This window comes from Martes martes (assembly GCF_963455335.1).
Source record: "Martes martes genome assembly, chromosome: 3".
NCBI classification, from domain to species: domain Eukaryota; kingdom Metazoa; phylum Chordata; class Mammalia; order Carnivora; family Mustelidae; genus Martes; species Martes martes.
The window spans coordinates 65,636,629-65,657,633 of record NC_137890.1 but is presented as its reverse complement, the minus strand read 5'-3'; the positions used below and the strand labels follow the sequence as shown (position 1 = coordinate 65,657,633).

The window sequence follows — 21,005 nt, the reverse complement described above, 5'->3', positions numbered from 1 at the left end:
CCTCTTTTGCCATGCAAGGGACTCTTACATTCAGTCTTAGTTAAGGGCATCTTTGTGGCTTTTTCTGTATCTAACAAAAGCCTAGGAAAAATTGATTGCTGTATTTGTGTAGTACCATTCATTCTACTACAGCTCACGGTGCATTGTGAATTATTGGACATTTGTCTCTTTATTCTTTGAGGACAGTAACTGTCTGATTCATGTTTTAGATCCTCACAAGCTAGCACGATTCTGGGTTATATTAGGTTATACTTGGTACTCATTTGAGTTTAATAATTACTTCATTGTGTAATGATTCTTTATATAACATAATAGTTTTAAAAATTCAAGAAACACTAAATTCATTCAATTTCCTTTAATGAGTATTTGTTATAAAAAAAAGAGGTATAAAGTCCTGTTCCCAAGTCCAAACCACTTATTAATTTAAACCTTGAGTTTTCTGAACTACCCAATTTTAAGTAATTCTATTTATAACTGAAAAAAAATGTTTTGTTGAAATGTTTGAGATAAAAAATATGTATTGCAAAAAGCATATGACAGACATTTCAAGAGTACAAAATTAGTTGTAGAAATAACATAATTTACTGGTAAACCCACATTGTATTAGAATGTGCAAAGCCTTTCGAAGTAAAAGTTTTGTTATTTTTTAATACTGAGCACCCATTTTTATAACTTAGCTTCTCATGAGAGGTACCTGCTTGCATACATTTTATCTATCTCTTAGATTCAAGGCTCAATCTTCTCAATGGAATATGAGATTTAAATTGTAATAAATCCATTGACAAGAATTTTCTTTGGTGGATTCCAAAGTTAGCCGGAATTTTAAATTTCAAGATATAAAAACCTGTATGTAAGGTGTTCTATTTCTTTCAGTTCCTATCCTACAGGAGATTAACCCCACAATTTCATTCAGAGAAAAAAAGATGAAATTTGTATTTAGAAGTGTTCAATGATTGCTTTTTTGTGCTGGTGGTTCATTTCCTGAAGTCATTATGGCTCTCATAATTTTCTTTTAAAATCAGGTTATTCATTTAGGGTTGAATAAACTTTGTTGCCTGGTTGCTGGAATTTTCATTGAGAACGACCTTCTCTTGATCGTCTTCTAGATCCTGATAGGAAGAAAGGAGAATGCATAAATTGTAAATGTGATAAAACTTTAGAATTTAACAATGTGGTATTCTGTGCATGACTGTATCTATAAAGACCATCATTTCTTATTGTAATAAACATTAGATTATGTTTCCAAGTCATATCCTTTGTTTATGATGATAAAATCAAGGTTATCTTTTGATTAAAAGTATATGAAAATAGTAATTTAAAATTTGAGGATTTTAGTTGTTTTAAAAATTTGGATGGATTAGGATGTTTAGAAGAACTCTGTGATAAAACCTTCAGTCAGAAATTATATATGCAATTGATTTTTAATTTCAAATGTCTGTATGGGACTGGCTTAAAATCAGATATGTCTATAATGCATTTATAAGCCTTATGATTTCTTTTGACTATTAATATGAATTATTTTATAAATTCCAAACTTATAATTTGTTCTAAGTTCTGTATGAAAAATCTTTGATAATTTAATGTGTTAGAATGCAAGATAACCTAAGTGAAAGATTAGAAAATACACATAACTATAGTTATGAAGAAAATTATGGTGCATGGGTGATACATACATGTGTATAACCTACATATTATATCAAAATTTTGTATAAATTTATACTAATAACTTTATGTGTATTAATTTGCTTATGTTTCAGACTGTAGTCTGATCTCAAATAATAACATGTTTAGAGAGCTCAAGCTCAGTAGCAACCAACTTTTGCATGGCTCAAACTCATGGATATCTTTTCAACTTAACTCTACTTGAGTCTACCTCAGTGCATCCAAATATCTAGCAGTTTGCATGTGTATAATTGCCTTTCCTTTAACATTTGTTATTCTTAGATTTTACTAATAATGCAGAGCATGAATAATTTCTTTTCTGATTTTTATCAAAATACTTTGCCTCAAATTTGCTAACTTTTCTCCTTAAAAGACAACAAAGTCCAATAAAATATATTAAAACCCTATCCTTTGGCTTCTCTTAACATAATAAAACATGTATCCCACACATTTACCTTGAACTCTTTTGTTGGCTTGTATCTTCCTCACAGGCGTGTCTAAAATTAAATAGTTGTAGTTAGAAATACTTTGAAATTATGGCTAACCTCAGACAGGAGACCGTAAGTAAGGGAAAGTATAAAGTTTTAAGATAAGCATCACTTAAATATGTAGATTTTCTTTTAGAACAGTGAGAGTTTTTCATTGGCCATAGACAATTGTTTTCCATAATCATTATGAATGCTCCCTATTTGCAAAACATTGTTTCATTATGGCATTTGGAGCCTCACACAATGTGTCATTTTTGCATGGAGTAAGTGACTTACAGGACTTTTCACCTTTTTTATAGAACACATTGCTTTCTGATAAAGGGATATTTAACATTATATAAAGTTTAGCAGAAGCATCTTCTCAAAGATATCCAGTCATTTCTCCAGTTATTCCTATTTGTGATGTATCAGACTTCTGCCTAAAATTCTCCTTGTGAATTAACTCATGATTACCTTGCATAACATGAGGACAACAAATAGCATCGGCCTAATAACTCTAGAAATATAATTTTACACAATTTAAGAAATGTGTGCCAACATACTCCCAAATTTAACTTTAATCCTACAAAACTATTTATAAAATTAACTAGTTAAAAATAATAAAAGCATTCTTATTTATGAATATCAAATGTTTCATAACTGTAATTTTTTGTTGTTAGAGTTGCAGAATATTTCCCAAGTCCTTGTTTTTCTTTAATTCATCAGGAAGACCTAATTCACAGTTTCACTCTGCTATCAGATACTCAAGATCAAGGAGTAAATGTGGTTTCTACAGTAACTTCATTTTTCTGCTTACCTTGAAATTTTTTTTCTCTAAATTTTTACTTCTTGCTTTTATATATTAACTATACGCAATAATCAGGTCAAAATTTTTCTATTATATACATTTTTTCAATTCTCTGAAATTCTGTTAAAAAGGAAAGCAAAAAACTACCACCAACAGTAATGTTGGCTCTATGTCACCAAGAAACATTTTTAAAATATTTGAATAAGTTTGTTTCCATGTGATGCATTTCCAACATGTTTTTTTCACACAAAATATAAGATGGATAACCATTTATAATATTATGTTAATACTATAATACAGAACTGTAGAAAACCTCATTAGATTGGAAAATAGGGAAAAGTTTGAGATAGGATTATTATAGAATATGCTCCAATTGATACATTTTCATTAACTTTGGGTTTATTTGATAGCAAAATAAAGGCTTATAAAATATAGTCAAGAAAAGATGAATCCAATCTTTCATCAGTGACTTAGACTATTTACAGTAAACTTCTTTTTTAATTTTTTAAATATTTTATTTATTTATTTGAGAGAGAGTGAGGGAGAGAGAGAGAGAAGGAGCAGGGGGAGGGGCAAAGGAAGAGGGAGAAGCAGACTCCCTGCTGAGCAGGGACCTTGATGTGGGGCTCCATCATGGGACCCTGGGATCATGACTGGAGCTGAAGGTCGATGCCCAACGACTGAGCCACCCAGGCGCCCCTATAATGGACTTATTAAATGCCAAATAACAGTTATAGTATAATTTAAAATACGGTCACAGAAGTGTTTACAACATTACATTTCAAAACAATCACTTACACTCAGATTTTCTTTCATAAACTTGGTGGCATCCAATTAATGAACATCCAGTAAGTAATTTATTAATTTATTACTATTTTGCTATGGTACTAGTAAAATAAGAAGTATTAATTGTGACAAAAAATATCTTTAGAAGAAAGCCTAAATAAAGTGCAGAAAATCAGATTTGTCCCCAGTGGCTGTCTGCTATCTTAAAATAAATGAAAGTTGTATCAGGTTATGCTTGGAGAAGCAAAATGTGGCAAGATAAACCAATCATATGAATGATCCCACACAAATGACCCACTCTACCATGTTTCATGAAACATCCAAAATGCTTCAGCCCAGTTATTTATAAGCCTTTTGAATAATTATATGGCTCTCAGAAATTTAAATTAGGTGTAAATATTACTTTCTTAAGTTTATCTCATATAAGTTTATTATATAACTATAACTGACCATGATACTGATAATAGTTCACATTACTGGGAGCCTGTATTTGCTGAGCATTATTCCAAGTGCTTTCCATACATTAACTCCTTAAGACATAGGTAACATTAGCATCCTCATCTTCAGATGACGAAACCAAAGCAACGAAAGAATCAACTTACTTAAGTAGTTTGAGTTGGAGCCCAAATCAAAAGCCACACCTACAAGCTGATCCCTATTCTCTACACAGGCTTTACATGTTATATTGGCAGATATATCAAAATCATCCAAAATGGCATCTTTTTTGTTCCTTTCTCTATAAGTTGATATTCTCCCTTAATTACTTTAGTAGTTTCAGTAAACGTAGTCTTACCTAAGATAAGTATGAAATTCTATGCATTTCATGAGAACATTTTTTGAGTTAAGGGCTCTGAAGTACTTCAGTGATGAATCACAATATTGGTACCAAAAGGACCACGTAGCCATGTTACTAGTCATGACTAAAATAAGTGAGGAATATGCTCAATTCATGAAAATGTACTATATGCACCATTATGAACAGTCTAGATTGGAAACTCCAAACTTTGCGATGAGGACTATAGTTGGGATAGAGATCAATTATCTATATTCTGAAAGAACAAAGGCCAGTCTTGCATAATGTAATCTTTATTCACAGCGGATTCTTTGTAAATAAGCATCTCAGGATCTAGACACTTGTAACTCGGTGATGACCCACTGATTTTACAGGACTAGAAAAAAAAAGTACCATGTCCAACTAGTGCTCAGATACTAGTAACTTTACTGCTTATCTTGTCTTTATGATGTGAAAATAACCCTTGAAATGTTTTGAAAAACCTTAGAAATGTTTTGATAAAAACTTATGATGTGGTATTGTGAAAGTTAATGCTTTAAAGACATGTAGAGAAACCAAATATTGGGAATTAAAGGAATCAACCCTCTGGGATAAAAGAAACAGGACTTAAAGAAAGATTTCATTAACTAAAATTAGAATATTATATTCTTGTAGCAGATATATTTTCTTTTGCCTGAAGTTATTGTTATGTACTTAATTCCTTGTTTATCATCAACTTGTTAAGTGGGCCTTATTAAAGAGAAGAAAACATACTTACCTGAAGTTTAAGCCTAGATAAAGTAAAGCAGTGTATATATATCTATATCTATATATAGATATAGATATATATAGGTACAGCTACTAAATGATTCATTCTCTAGAAAGCACTGCCATTCTACAAAGCTGCTTACTATAGTAAGGACTTAAAAAAAAAAGAATTCAATTTAATCTTCATAATATCTTCCCCTCTTCCTTCATATCCCTGCTTTCCTAGCAGAGGGTTAAAGATTCGTGGGTAGATGAGTGAATTCTGTATTAAATCATACAGAAAACTTTGGTTCTTTTATGGCTCTGGCTGTGTCACACACTCCCTGCTGTCTGAAAGGAAATCTTGTATTTTTCAGACACATATTTTTCTCTTGAGGGGAAATTCAATCATTGGTTCAATAAAATTATTTATTTTTACTATCGCTGAACAGTCTCAACACTCTATAGAGATTTTACCTAGGTTAAAATAAAGAATAAAGAAACAGTTGCCTATAATATGTGTGGTTCCACGAGAATTTACATCTTCTTAAATGTAGGGATACAATTTAAGCAGAAAAGCCATCTAGGATGATATTTTGGATAAATACCAAACTGCAGTTGTGTTTCTGAATTCATAGCATATTTCAGGAAGTGTATTTGATTTTTCTGAGTAATTGCAATACTTGTTTCTCTAAGCAATTTGTCATCTAAATACTTTTGTTGTTAGTAAAATGAACTAGAAGTTCATTTATTCAAATGCCAGTTACTCAAATTATATTTTATTAGCATTTACTGTTTCTTCAAATAATTGTTTAGAGTTTGTCTAAGATTTTGAATTCTTTTTTTTTCTCCTTTGCTTTTAAAAGTAGGTCCTTTTAATGCCATAGACAGAGAACATTCCATACTTTAAAGATTAATTTCATATGCAAAATAAATTTCATCTCCAGGTATAGATTATCACCCAAACTGTTAGAAGAAACAGATATCCATTCTCAAGAATGTAGTTTGGAAAAGAAAATTACTAAACGCACTTGTTTTTTTTGCTAGATCTATGCACTAAAAAAAAAAAAAAAAAAAAAAATCCATAAACATGCCTTTTATTATTGTTCTGGGGGCAGTGAATACATTTTTTTAAATGTAAAAAGTATGTCAATTTGGGCTTCTTTAAACAACTATCATTTTAAAAAGTATTTCCCTGTCAGATACTTAAAATATCCTTATGATTATCTGTATCGAAGAAAAAAATATTCATTGCTCCCCAAGTTTTATATCATAGAACTTTTTAAAGACTGTTTAAACTAGTAATCATTTCTCCATTATTGTTATTTAAACTCGTGGTGAACCAATTAATCTCTTAAGACAACAGAACATGTTGTCTTTTTCAACCTTATTAAAAGAAAAACCTGAATGTTCAGTCTTTAAAAAGTTGAAGAACTCAGTCTCCAGAACCTGTTAAGCGGGTTAGTTGTTTCCCTTTTACTAACCTCCCTGAAGCAGTCTTTTAATTTCTTCATCTTCAAATAAATGACCATCACCACCTTCAATGAATTTGGTGACCTTGGTGACCTCTGAGAGGATACATGTTTATAGCAGAAATTGGTTTATGTAATAAAAACACAGAACACTTGATATGCTATATAATGGCATCTGGCTAACAATGAATTCCAGACCAACACTTGATTCTTTCTCCAGTTTTCGTGCTGTTTTTGATAAGCCATTTTTCTTAGAAAGTTATTGAGCAGTATATAACAAATATATTAATAAAACAATCAATGTGATTGTTATTTGAGTTTCATTCTCTATCTTTGGGCATCTTTCCTATGTTGGCATGGAATTTGAACAAAAGAATGAGATAGAGTAGAAAATATGTAAAAGGCCTCAAAGATTATTTTAGACTTTGAAACAGCTTAGGTAAAGTCACATTTTTATTTTTCTAGACATGCTGACCTTCTTGAAACAATTTCTTCAGAGTTTCTTCTGTTTCTCCACCACCAGTAGAAATCCTAGTGTATTTTATTTCAGGACCTGAAAGAAAGACAATTTTTTTAAAAAGTCTAAAATAGCAGTAGGCAAATATCCACTCTAAAGGGGCAGATAGACTTCATAGGCCATATGACTTGTGTTGCCGCTATTTAAATAGTCATTGTAGGGGAAAAACCGTTATAGACATTATACGAAGGGATGGTCACCCTGGGTTCCAATAGAACTTTACATAAGTAGGTGGCACAGGCCATAGTTGCTGACTGCTCATTTAAATGAATACTTGTGAAATAGCTGAATTCAGAATTTTAAATTAATTCATTGGTGGGAGACTGATACAGAGGTTTACTAAAATTAGAGATCAGTTGTCCTATATCAACTTTCATATATTTTGGTATGTAGATGTGTAGACCTTAAGCTAAACAGGAAATCAAAGGAGGGAATGGTTTTTCTTCTAAGATTTATTAGCTCATTGATAAATGGCAAAATGAAAATATTATATAATATGTATGAATCTGCATAGTAAAAAACATGCTCATAGATTTGTCCACAAATTCCAATTCAGAGAAAAACATAGATTGCATATTTAGGATAATAGTATTTCTGCCAAAAAGAAATAACTTCAGGAATAACCACGAAAATGACTTAGTCAATTTCTCTCATGATTCTTATAGAGAGAGATATTTTAAGATTTGCTATGGTTTTACTTTTATAATTCAGGCATAGTTCCATGTACGGAATCAAAGATTACCTGTAATGATTCGTTCTTCCCTTGTCTCTTTTTCAGTTATTTCCACAGGCACTCCATCAATGATTTTAGTGTATTTTTTAATAATTGGCTCTAAAAGTAGGGGAAGAAAAGTGCATATGATGTATCCCCTTATGGATACATAAGCTAGACATTTTAAAGATTAAATATATTTCTCAAAACAGTACCACTTAAAATTCAATCATATTCATTTTGGGGACATATCTCAAATAGATTCAGATCAACAAATATCTTAAATGGTAGAGCTATGTCCTGAATCTTGGGTGAGGGAGAGAGCCAACTGGCAAGTTAACTCTCCATGTCATACTCTCATTCTTGTTTTCTGACTGTGGAATGAGTGTTACTAAGAATCCAGGGAATTCTACATCATTAAAGTGGGAGCCCTATCATCAGTCTCAGCAGTGATTTATTAGCCAATCTTAACACAATGGCTATTTTTTCTTCTAAATCTAATAGATTACTTTGTATTGACATTATTGTTATTCTATTTCCTAATCATCACTGGCCTATGCACAGTAATGACGGTTTTGTTGGACCTGGTGACTTAATGGGTAAATTAACTCCAAGTAGTTAAAAACTACTTTAACTTCATTAAAGGTAAATTGTATTTTATTTGATTGGAAGAAAACAAAAACAAAAACAAAACAAAAACCCCACCTAGCAGGAAAAGCCCATAAATGAGACAAATATTCCCACAATTTAAATAAAACAGAAGCCAAGAGAAAACAGATGCTCAACATATTTAACCCAACACCGTTTCAAAATAATCCCAGTGATCCTAACTAGGCTTTAGGAATACATATAACGCACCTCCGTGAATCACTTCAGTTACTGTTTCACCTTCTTTAAACAGTCTGAACTCAGGTTCACCTTCAATTTTGACCTTTGTTATTGTGGGTCCTGAGGCATTGTTTTAGGAGACAAATTATCATGTTAAAACAGTTCTTAAACTTTCGCAGAACAGGAAATTTATTTCACCATTTGGTGTTACTGAAACGTCAAAGTGGTTTCAGGCTTTATGAAATCAGCTTTAAACATTTCCCATTGTCTTCAAATTAGGCAGTATTTATGAGAACAAATGACAGTCTATTGGTGTGCTGCTAAAATTACTTTCATCTGTTTCAGCATTTGGCATAAATCCGCCCATTTATTCATAGTCATAAGGTAGGATCAAACAAGGTATTATGTACTTTGTGAATCATACAGTATGTATGAAATTGAATTCCTCTCATGATAACTAGTGTAGATCTTACTTTACTATACTGATATCATTGATTACTCTTTCCTTATTAAATTAAATTTAATTTTTAACTACTCAGTATTGTATACTTTATATCAGATGGGCATAAGACTGAAATTAAAAAAGATCTCAACTTCATGTCTATATTTAAGATGCTGAATTTCAGGTTTTATGGGAAAATGGATTTGAGTACTTACCTTATATATGAAAATGATGCAAAAATTTACTGATTAATAATTAAACAGTCCTTCAAATGCAAGAGTTAAACAAATGTTGCATTTGACTTACAAAATGATTTCACTTCCAGAGAAAATCATTTTGAATATTAGAAAGCTGATTACTACATTAGTTAACCAAGACTATTTCATAGAGAAGGAAAGTAAAGTTCAGTACATTTAACTCATACTATAACACCCGTTAACAGTTGAATAACACTGTATTTGCTTATCTTTGAGAGGATTTATTTGCTTGTCCAGAAATTGTTAATGTACACCGTTACCCAGAATTAGTCTAAAACAATTTAAAATAGTGAAAACAATTGTTCTTTCAAATAAGGATTGCTTCATACCGTACTATTGATCTATGGGATCAAGGGATATTGAGTATCAAATGCAAGGCCAGGTTTTTAAGGTTAAGAAATTTCAAAAGGAAAATACCCTTAAGGAGTTTAAGAACAAGAAATGAGTTAATAAAATATCCAAATCGACATTTCTTTGGAAGAGCCTAAACTGAAATTTCAGAAACACCCTCTTTCATTATGCACTATGAAGGCAGGGATTTTTATCAAATCTTTTTTTTCATATTTACTCCCTGCACCTAAGAGAGTGCCCAGCACAGTAATAAGGTGTTCATTAAGTATTTGTTGAAATGAATTTCAGTTGATTTATTCTTAATTCTATAATCTGGTTAAAAACCTTTTATAAGAAACATCTTAAAATTGTGTTTTGGAGCCTAATACATTTATAAAGAATTCAAGAATCGTCAAGGAACCTGCAAAAGTTCAATGAGAAGGAAACTCCAATAGCAATCTTAGAGCTGGACAATTGTAAATGACTGCCATAATAATGATTTGTTTCCTTCAGTATGTTACACAGAAGTAAAACTTCTGAGTTTTTGAACTGAAGACTTTTTTTTTTTTTTAAGAATTTATTTGTTTATTTGACAGACAGAGATCACAGGTAGGCAGAGAGGCAAGCAGAGAGAGAGGAGGAAGCAGGCTCCCTGCTGAGCAGAGAGCCCGATGTGGGGCTCGATCCCAGGACCCCGGCATCATGACCTGAGCTGAAGGCAGAGGCTTAACCCACTGAGCCACTCAGGCGCCCCGAACTGAAGACTTTTTAACACATAGGTAACAATAAAAATGACCCCATTTTTCATCCTGTTCCCTTTATAGGAAGAACCCAGGTAGGACTGATGCTTCACTGTATTCCTAATTGAAGAAAGATTAATACAGTAGATTCCCACTGACAAAGATTGAGATGATAAATGGGTTAAATGAAGAAGCTTGAAAGAAAAGGTAGGAATCTTTGAAAATAAGAAGAGCACATGTGAATGATTTTGATTATAGAAGCTGTGTACAAGTGATGATACAAAATTTTAGGGGATCTAATTTTAAAAACAGTATGAGAATGTTAAAATCAAGTGTATTACCAAGAATCATTTGATCACTTTTTATTAAAATCATCAAGAAACATTTTGTCAACAAAAATTTCATTGATTTAATTTCTTAAGACACGAAGTTCTCATCAAAATATAAAAGCAATCAAATGACCATAGGTAGAGTATTTTTTTAAATAAGCACAGATTTCAATATTAGGTCTCAAGAAGAAATTAAAATATGGATGACTAATTAGCTAGGAAATAAATTTTGCATACAAAATTTATATAGTTGTAAACCATGGCTTGCCTTTAAAAAAATAGACAAAATACTCAAGAAATTGCCATCTCAGTTCAGAGAATGAGAAGAAATTTCAAAATCAAAGAAATTTAAAATAAGAGTTTTTTTGAGATTCAACTGAAAACATGATTTTTTCCTTTTTTGGAAGACCATTTATATCCTTCTTACGGAATAAAGAAGAAAGCTTAGTCTTTTCTCTGTGTCAAGTCACCCCATTAAGCTGCTTAGACATAAAACAAATCATTCTTAAGGTCTGACCCTTGGTAATAATTAAAATGCATGAAACGGGGGTGGCGTCAAAGATGTTGGATAGAGTTGGCTAAAATAGACAGTAAGTGTAGAAGTTCAGGACTGTAATTAATAATTCTAAGGTTTGACTCATGGCACCAGATACTTATTCCTTCTTCTGTTTCTGGTGGTCTAATTTAAAAATATGTTATATGTGGTTCTAATTTTAAACGCTTTCATCAATGTATAGCTTAAATGGCTCTCTTAAGTCATTGAATGAAAAATGCCTGCACTTTTTGGAAGAGCTTCTTATAACAAATCATTTGGGGAGATTGGAGATAAAACTACAAAAGAAATTTTAAAAAAAAAGGGAGTCTAACTGAAGTGGAAAAAAAAAAACAAAAAAAAGCTCAGGATTTATTATTTGTTTGTTTGCTTACTTATTTATTTATCTGGGTACTAGTGCGAATGCAATGGCCAATTAGGTTCAAATGAAATAAAGTACAAGCAAATGTACTGAAGGTATTAGGAATGCACCATCTACTCTGCTAAATAATTTGCATTCTGCATTCTGCAATTATGTGAGCATGCCACTGGTATAGAAATATTTAGCATGTTAGTTTCAAAAAGAATGTAAATACATTCATAGATATCAGTCTATTATTTGAATTTTTTTTTTTTTACAATAAAAGGAACCATGATTTTTACCTTCAGTTTTGATAATAGGCTGAAGACTGCCTTCAATCACTTTAATTTTTGGTTCCACAACTTTGGTTATAATTTTAGTTGCTGAAAGTATAGAAAGTGGAACATAAATGATGTTTACATAAAAAAAACCTAAACAAAATTGTCCTTTTTTTTTTTTTCTTTAAACATTGTTGGGTACTGAGGTATAAGTTGCGGTAATATGTTCAGGCCATCAGATACAGGAAATATTCATGGTACATTATCTATTTATCTTCTCATGTCCAGATGGTGTACTCTAAAGTCCAGTGACTTGGGCTTGTTGCAGTGAAATATATACACACTAAGTGAAGAATGCTGTCTAGAAACCTGTAATTCTGAACTGTACCACTAAAGCTCTTTACCTTCTTTTGTACTTCTTGAAAATATTGGCTGCATAGCAACAGAAGACAAATAAACATGATTAATTTCATGCAATTCATAATATCTTAAATTGCATTGTTGGATTCTTTCTCAAAAGACAAACTTGAAAGACAAAGACAAAATATTTTTTCATGCATCTGATAACAGTGATATAGAAAGGAAAATATGAAAAATAGTTCAGAATAATTAAAAGTAAAAAATAAATTTCAGCCAGCCAAATATGAGCTCTATGCAACAAACATGATATGATCAGTATTTAAGTTATCAGCTAAAATGTCTTTAATTTTCAGCTTTAATATCATGATCATTTTTTTAAAGATTTTATTTATTTGGGAGAGAGAGTGAATGAGAGAGAGAGAAGGGGAACGGGCAGGGAGAGAGGAAGAAGCTCCCTCTGAGCCGGGAGCCTGACATGGGGCTCAATCCCAGGACGCTGAGATCATGACCTGAGCTGAAGGCAGAGGCTTTAACTGACTGAGCCACTCAGGTACCCCCATCACAATAATTTTTTTTTTAACTTATAAGTATGTATTTTAAATGTGTGTCATTTACCCAACTAAGACAATAATATGCAAAATTTATTTAAAATAGCAAACTATTGGTTTGGCTTTTGGTTTTATAGATAAACTGGAAATGTGCCTCTGGAGCCATTCATCCAGGGATACTGGCTTTTTGTCATTTCTAATTAGAAGCCTTAAAAGATAGCTCCACTAGACACTGGGGCTGTGCTAAAGCTAACTGTGCAATCACAACACTGTGTTGACACATTAGAGGTGAGATGTTAGCATAGTTTGGGTTTCTGTCACATTCTCACCTCAGGCTTCTGAAATGTCAACTTTTTAAAATTCATACGGGGTCTAGATCTTAATTATGACTATGGTTCAGTCATATCAAATTTTTTATTTTGAAATCTTAAATTATGAAGCTCTAAAATATATCAAATCTAGGCATCCAATTACTGATCCCACAAGTGGTCATGCCACAGAGGAACCTTTCCATGAAGGCCAAAGCTACAGAGGTCTCTGCCTCTACTATCAAAATGGGTTAATTACTTTTACCTTAAGTTTTTATGTCTTATTAAGGAACTTGAAGTATAGGATATTTAGTTGGTTGGTAGTTTGGTTTCAATCTTGCTTGCCTGAAGAATTAAATAGTTTTGACAGGTTCCGGACTGGGGATTAAATACTGATTTTATTCTGCTCTACCTCAATTGTTACATATTCAGCAATGTATATGACAGAGCACTTTACCCCCATACAATTGAAATGTATGGTATTTTGGGAACAAGACTAATATTAAAGAATTTTTAGAAGAAATTAAAGAAGTTTTAGAGACAAGCCAATGAAGGAACACAAAAAATGGAATCTTAGGTTTAATTGCTCTCTACCTCTATTTGAAGTTCTAAACAGCAACACACCCATCTGGGCAGGGATTAAAGAAACATCCAGCATTGGAACGTAAATCTCAGAGCTGTTTCAAGAGCTTTGAGTAGATAGATGAGGTTTATTAGATTTGCATGATTTCATAAAATATAACTTATTTTCTGTGAGTGCAGATCCAATTTTAATAGAGGAAAATAAAGCAATTATAAGATTCTGGCTCATGGAGCAAAGTATTTCATTGGCATATGTAGAAGGTAGTGGACCTATCATGGGTAAAATAGGAAAGGTAAAGAAATGGGTTGCAGATATACAACTTAAGTGAGAAAGATGACATAACATTTCTGATGAATAGAGCCCATAATGATTCTTTAATTTGTTTTAAAATATATACAAGATCAAACACTTCCATACTGGAATTTATACGATGTTGAATCATATCTATTCCAACTCAATCTTTAAAATAGTGCTGAGCTGGCCTGCTACTGGATTTACTTATGTTACTATTATACAACTGAAATCAGCAAGAGCAGCAGACATTTTGTTTTGCTCCTTACATTGCCTTCATTCTTCCATATCTAGTGTAAATCCTGAGGAAAAAAATTTTTTAACTCAATAACAGAATGCTCAGAGTATAAAATAGAATTATTTTCTGGCCAGGATAAGAGTGGGAATTGAAGTAAACTTTTGCTGCTGGTACATTTTGAATGTTTAATTGTAGAGTCAAAACAAAATGAAAAGAATTTCTGCTTTGAAAACTACGAAGAAAGAAGAAAACAAGAAAGATGAAGAAAAAGCCATATTGAAAAAGGAATACTACAAGTTACATTTATGAGATTGGAATACCTTTACCATTGTTAAGTAGTAGAGGTTTAATTTTGATAATCTGGTAGAGTCAGGGATAAAAGAACCTTGGCATCTAGAAATTTTAGGTTTATCACCTGGCGAATTCTTTGTTCCTTCATCCAGTTTTGAATGGAAAGAGTTTTTGAACTACCAACTCATAACATTAGGATTCCTTGGCACACCATGGCCCACCCTGTCCTTAGACCGCTGACTGTTTGAGGGTGGAATGAGCTACAAGTCCTTCAGCAGTGTTACATCTGTGTCTACACATCCGAATTTTCAGATAACTCTGGAGTGCCTTTTAGCTGTCTCTCCTCTTTGTATGTTTGTATGTCTTTTTTTTTTCCCCCTGCCTCTTTTCCATGCTAGCTACTACATTTTACTGCTATTCTCATATCTTATCATTCCTGTTTTTTTGAGGAATGGGGAAGTTCAGTTTAGTTCATAGGATCTGAATGGTATGGCCGTGGCTGAGAGGTCTCATCAAGATCTTAAGCCTGCTTCAAGGGGGATGAAATTTGACTTTGTTTGGAATTCTAAATACCAGATTATCAGTAATTTCTGCTTCCAAGTACAAAGAAAATTATTGTATTTTCTTTTTTTTCCATCTTGCCATTGGTATGTGACAAATATTCTTTATATACTTACTATAAACAGTCATGGGGATTTCTTTGAAGGTGCTACCACGAACAAACTGAAAATAAATATTTGTATTTAGTAATGTGAAATTAGTAGTTTTATTAACAAAATTATGGCCGCACTTTAATTCATTTTGCAATATCCTGTTATTGGTCCAGATGGCATAAAAAGTACCAGTTTGTTACTCAGAGTCTTATTAAAAATTATAAAATAGCTAATCTAAAGCGAAATAGGTTTTTAAATAGTATTTCATATGTTTTCTCATACTTTGACCCTACAAGGACAGAGGAGCAGAATACCTTTTTACCTGTAACCACTGAGATTAGTGATGGTTTTTTACAAGTAAATAATTTACCTTTTTTTCTGTAGCAAAGGTATTTAATAATAGAAAGATTATAGGTTTTTTTTTAATTATCCTGTCTTTTCTTTCCAATTGGACTGTAAGTTTTTAAAGAAAGGGCCATCTCTGATTCAACTTATATTTCCCATTACACTTAATACACCGCTTGGGCTCAAGTAGCTTTTAAGAGATATTTGTTAAATAAAACCATAAAGAAATTATGTCATTTATTCACAGTAGGTCAGTGGTACATAATCAACAAAGAGCAATCCAAGTCCAGAATACATCTCCCTATTTATTTATACATTTCTAGTCTTTTATGTTAAAATTGCAATATCTGTTCAGCACATTGCAAATCAACCCAATAATGTTCTGTACCTTAATTTGGATGTATTTGATCAGTTTATTAAGTATTTCCAGCAGCCGATCATTTCCAACAGGTGTGTCTATGAAGAGGAAGATTAGATGAATATTGATAAGAAAGTGTGAAATAAAAGTCTAGGTTTCTATTGAAAGTGATTTAATTCATTAATGAGTTCAATAATTACCAACCTGCTGGGTAGAGCAGTTTATCTACAACATGAATGACACCGTTTGTTGTCATGATGTCAGATTCTTTTGATTTCACCTCATTCACCAGAAGTGTATCATTTACCTATCAAAACAAGAGATAATGTCAATGAGAAATTAATGAAAAATTAACTTTAAAATAATTGAACAATAGATGAATGCTATCATAAATTCATTCTAAAGAACTTACTCCTTTCAGATAAATTTTGCTTCCTTGTGTGGTCTTCAGAATATTAGTAACACCAGGTTCGAATCCTTTTCCAATGAAAACTCCTGGTGTTAGGTGATAAAGGATGATGTTCTGAAGGGCATTTTTGTCACCTGGGGGGGAAATGTATATTTATAACACGTTATATTTTTTGATAGTTTGATGCTGGAAAGATTAAGGATGGACATATTTCTTTGTCTTTGTTTTTTCCACACTGTAATTTCTCATCATATCATCGTTCTCTCAAGTTGCTATCAATGCCATGTCAAAACTGTCACTTCAGTCTGTTCAATCAAAATATTAGCCAACCTACTGAAAGGAAGGAAAATCAAATTATTTTGGGGATCGTGACTACTTTCTTTGTCACCTAATTGTGTGGACTTTAATAGAAATAGAATAAGTGAACATCTAGCTCTACAATAATGACAGCAAGCAGTTAATTAAGAATATTAATGAGTGACCTTCCACATACTCCAAGTGGAATTAAAGGAAACTAAGGCTAGATATGAGTATCAAAGAGGGGACATTTTTGAGGTTGATTTCTGGGCAGGAATGCTTGAGGAAGAAATGAGATCCTGAACTCTAGGGGCAAATATCTGGTATTCATTTCTACTCACGAATCAGAATTTCCTTTTCTTCATTTGTCATTCCCTTAAAGGCATCATTGGTTGGAACGAATAAAGTCCAATCCCCAGGTTGTGTCAGGAGCTCTTTTAAGTCTGCAGCTTCAAGTAGGCTGAGGAAGACGCTAAGCAGGAAAGACATGTTTATTCTGTTAGATTTAGATTTAGAGTGAAGTGTCTTCGTTCTCATTGGTTTCCATAAATTGTTTAGGTATGCATGGCATAGAATAGAATCCATTTACGGTGGAAAGCATGAGAAATTTTCATGCATTTTTTTTTTTAAGATTTATGTATTTATTTGAGGAGGTGAGAGAGAGGCAGAGGAAGAGGGAGAGAGAGAATCCCAAGCAGACTCTGTGCTGAGCATGGAGCCCAAGGCAGGGCTTGATCTCACGACCCTGAGATCATGACCCGAGTCAAAACCAAGAGTTGGACACTTAACTGATTCTGCCACCCATGTCCCCCTATTCATCCACTTTTATGTTTCAAATGCAATTTACCTGTTAAGAAAGTTTTATCATGGGGAAATTATTTAAATATACATATGGTTTTTAAATTTCCTAAACTAAATTTTTATCTTAAAAAACTTGACAAGGTCACACTTCATAACAAAATAGGAGTGTATGTTTTTCATTTAATATTCCGCAAAATAGTCTTTGCTAGTCTTTACTGTCATTTTTTCAAAAACTTAAATACAAAAAAGAATTGCAAGGAATAGGCGAATGTATTAGCTTGTTTCCCTCACCAAATCATATTATGGTGCACCAGGAAGCAAAATACTCTTAAGAACATATTTCAGTTTTGAAAACATTTGCATGGACTTCTTATTCTTAAATTCTATTTTCAGCAATACTGAATAATTGAATGCCTTTTGGATACTAACTGTGACACAAAACTATGTCAATTGTTCTCATGTTTTTGTTGTTTGTTTTTTGTTTATTTGTTTGTTTGTTTGGTTTTGGTGGGGGTGAATCCATTTGGCTTACCTAAAGCGCTTATCTTGTTTTAATTTTTCATGGAGGGATTTCTCTGCTGGTTTGATGATTTCTCGGAATATATGAATAGCACCATTTCTTCCTTGTTTGCTTCCTCTCACCATGCATGAATTTTCAATGCAGACAGCCTAGCAAAGAAGGGAAAGATAGAACTGTCTATTTCCTTACTTGAAATGTCCTTTGTGGAAGCAGATGCAAAACTGAGTTAATGAATTGACTCTTTTAAGAGGCCTCCTGACCTCTCTGGCCAAAGGAAATAGCATCTCACTTCTTTTTTTAAGGTCTGGCATAATCTGACTTCACACTTCTTATTCAATCAGGTTTTCTACTACTAGTTAACTACCCTATGTGTCAGACACATAGTTTCATCCATAAATAACAAAAATTCCGTAGAATTCCATGTCTGTATTTTTCATCATTCTTCTCCAGGTTTGAACCATTCTTCCACACCCTCTTTGAGAAACTTTCTCTCTAACTCTTTAGGACCCTCTTTAACCATAAAGTTCCCTGACTTCAGTGCCTTTTGTGATCTTCACAGATATTTACTATAGTTTCCTGACTATAAGGTTCTATCAATTATGTCACATTATTAATTTTGTTATAGTGTTTTTTGAACAAATATATGTATATGCAGCCCATTTTCTGCATCCTATAAAATGTGTGTCTTGGGATTGTGGAACCATCGTGAGCAGCTGCTGTGTGTTGTGTCAGGTAATGCTTGACTTCTGTAAAATCTCTGAGCTCTAGATGCATCTGTTGCCTGGACAGAAATTGAATGGCACCACTACTTGCATTGTAGTTTTCATAAGCAATATTTTCTAGAAATAGTTCCTCAGATAAAATATGTTAGAACTATTTTCTAGAGTTCAGAGATCTTTAGATGTCTATAAAAAATTATCTTGTAAACTTACAGGAATCCATAAATCAAAAACTTATTTTAGAGGAGTTTTATGATTTCTAGAACTGAAATAATTAATGTTTTAGAACAGATAATGAAACAAATGCAAATTATCTGAATTGTTAATACCCAGCACTTTTTGTCGCCCTTCCTCACAGTCTTTTCATACATTACTCAGTTCCTGATCTTCCTATGAATATTTACTATTACTAAAACCACCTTAATAAAATTCTGGACACATCTTCTTTAATAATATTCTTAGTCAGGGAAATGTCATTTGACATTAGGTCAATGTAGATATTTTATCTTTTTCTGATTGACTTACTGTACGATAGACGAAGACTCTGAGCTGTTTGCCTCCAATGGTTTCAAGCTTTTGTCCATTGTAAAGCTCATTAAGGCCAACTTTTACTTTCAATATGTGATTTTGCAGAATTAATTTAAGAAGCCGCTGATCCATGCTCAGAGTATCATCTATAAATAAATTCATGAAGAAAAAGGATTACTTAGAGAGCATTAAAATTCCTCCTGATAAGAAAAAATCATGAAAATGGATAATCCCTAACACTATGGATATTATAGATTCTGCACTCAAAAAATATATGAGTCAACTAAATGCTGAAGGCTACAAATTCCATGCATTAATTAGAAACTCTGTGAGCTCCTTGATCAAATGACTGTAACATTCTTCTTTTTTTTTTTTTTTTAAGATTTTATTTATTTATTTGACAGAGATACAGCGAGAGAGGGAACACATGCAGGGGGAGTGGGTGAGGGAGAAGCAGGCTTCCCATGGAGCAGGAAGCCCAATGTGGGGCTCCATCCCAGGATGCTGGGATCATAATCTGAGGCAAAGGCAGCTGTTTAACAACTAGGCTACCCAAGCACCTGGCTCTAACATTATTCTAATTTTTATGAGAATTTGATATAAACTGGTCACATGACACTACTGACAAATCATTTATAAATTCATCGTTACTTCTAAAGAGAAAATCAAAACACATTCACTATCCTAACAGTTATTACAAAGAGGAATAATAACATTTCTAGGAATTTGAATTTTTATTAATAATTTTATGCATCACAATTTAACATCTGGGAAAATGTTTTTAAAATAATACTTATTTTTTAATTACTAAATTTTGTTTTACAATTTAAATATGTCTTTGTGAAATCACTTTTCTAGAAAAAGTGGCAGGTTACACTAATCTAAACATCATCCTTGAAGAGCAGCTAGTAGATAAAGTACTTATAATAATAGTTTACATCGTAATATAGAAGTGTATAATAAAATAGTCTCTTGTTTTTATTTATTTATAATTTGACACCTTATATCAAATGTTGAGATGAAAAATACAACTATTTATTCTTAAATATTATGTTGGTGTTAAATAAACAAATCAGATTAATTTTTCTTAAGATCTACTAATACATCCCTTGTGTGTATTGGAATTATGAATAAATTCATAGAATAACTGAATACCCTTTATCACAAACTTTTAGGCTATTATCTATTATAATGAAATGTTTTTAAATGAAGGACATTTTAATAGAGATGACAGTACTAACAATGTGTAGCCAATAAAGAAATAATCACCGCCTTGTAAGCTATTCCTTAATGCAAACAATCATGGTGAAGAAAAATGTGTGTGAGGGTTGGTGGGGGAGGGAGAGAAGGAATGACAGTGTCCAGTACATACCTGAAAATGCATTATTCACAGGTGCCAGCAAAGTATATTCCCCATCTGGCCGCAGAGCGGATGCCAAGCCTAACTGGGCCACGAGGTCTGTGAAAGTGGTTTGCTGATTTCCAGCCAGCTCAATAACTTGTTTGGCTGTAAAGTAAACCATCACCATCACAACAATGTCATCTTTGTTATTATCATCATCCTGAAATTAGTAAATCAGTTCTTGGCTGTTCTCTATAAGCTATTTGCCGCAATGGCAATGTGATAAGATACCTTGCCCTTCCCTAGTAAGAGTTCCAGATTCCTGTTTTGGGGGGTTGATAACCACAGAGAATTTTAAAAAGAAAATATTTTTC

At 32.4% G+C, this 21,005-nt stretch overlaps 1 protein-coding gene across 10 annotated transcripts in view; it reads right to left on the bottom strand.

Annotated features, from left to right (window-relative positions):
* Positions 1-340: 340 nt before the first annotated feature.
* Positions 341-21,005, bottom strand: part of POSTN (periostin) — a 34,294-nt gene continuing 13,629 nt past the window's right edge. Inside the window, exons 9-23 of one of the 10 annotated variants that reach the window (XM_080798059.1) lie at positions 20,662-20,796; positions 19,287-19,435; positions 18,055-18,191; positions 17,063-17,193; positions 16,428-16,558; positions 16,220-16,322; positions 16,046-16,113; positions 15,337-15,382; positions 12,065-12,145; positions 8,802-8,891; positions 7,974-8,063; positions 7,190-7,267; positions 6,727-6,810; positions 2,118-2,159; positions 341-1,109 (exon numbers count right to left, since the gene is read on the bottom strand). In XM_080798059.1, coding sequence (XP_080654185.1) covers positions 1,072-1,109; positions 2,118-2,159; positions 6,727-6,810; positions 7,190-7,267; positions 7,974-8,063; positions 8,802-8,891; positions 12,065-12,145; positions 15,337-15,382; positions 16,046-16,113; positions 16,220-16,322; positions 16,428-16,558; positions 17,063-17,193; positions 18,055-18,191; positions 19,287-19,435; positions 20,662-20,796 — 1,403 coding nt within the window. In that variant the 3' untranslated portion in view covers positions 341-1,071. The remainder of the gene's footprint in view (positions 1,110-2,117; positions 2,160-6,726; positions 6,811-7,189; positions 7,268-7,973; positions 8,064-8,801; positions 8,892-12,064; positions 12,146-15,336; positions 15,383-16,045; positions 16,114-16,219; positions 16,323-16,427; positions 16,559-17,062; positions 17,194-18,054; positions 18,192-19,286; positions 19,436-20,661; positions 20,797-21,005) is intronic. The other 9 variants (XM_080798062.1, XM_080798063.1, XM_080798061.1 and 6 more) reach the window with 9 other exon arrangements.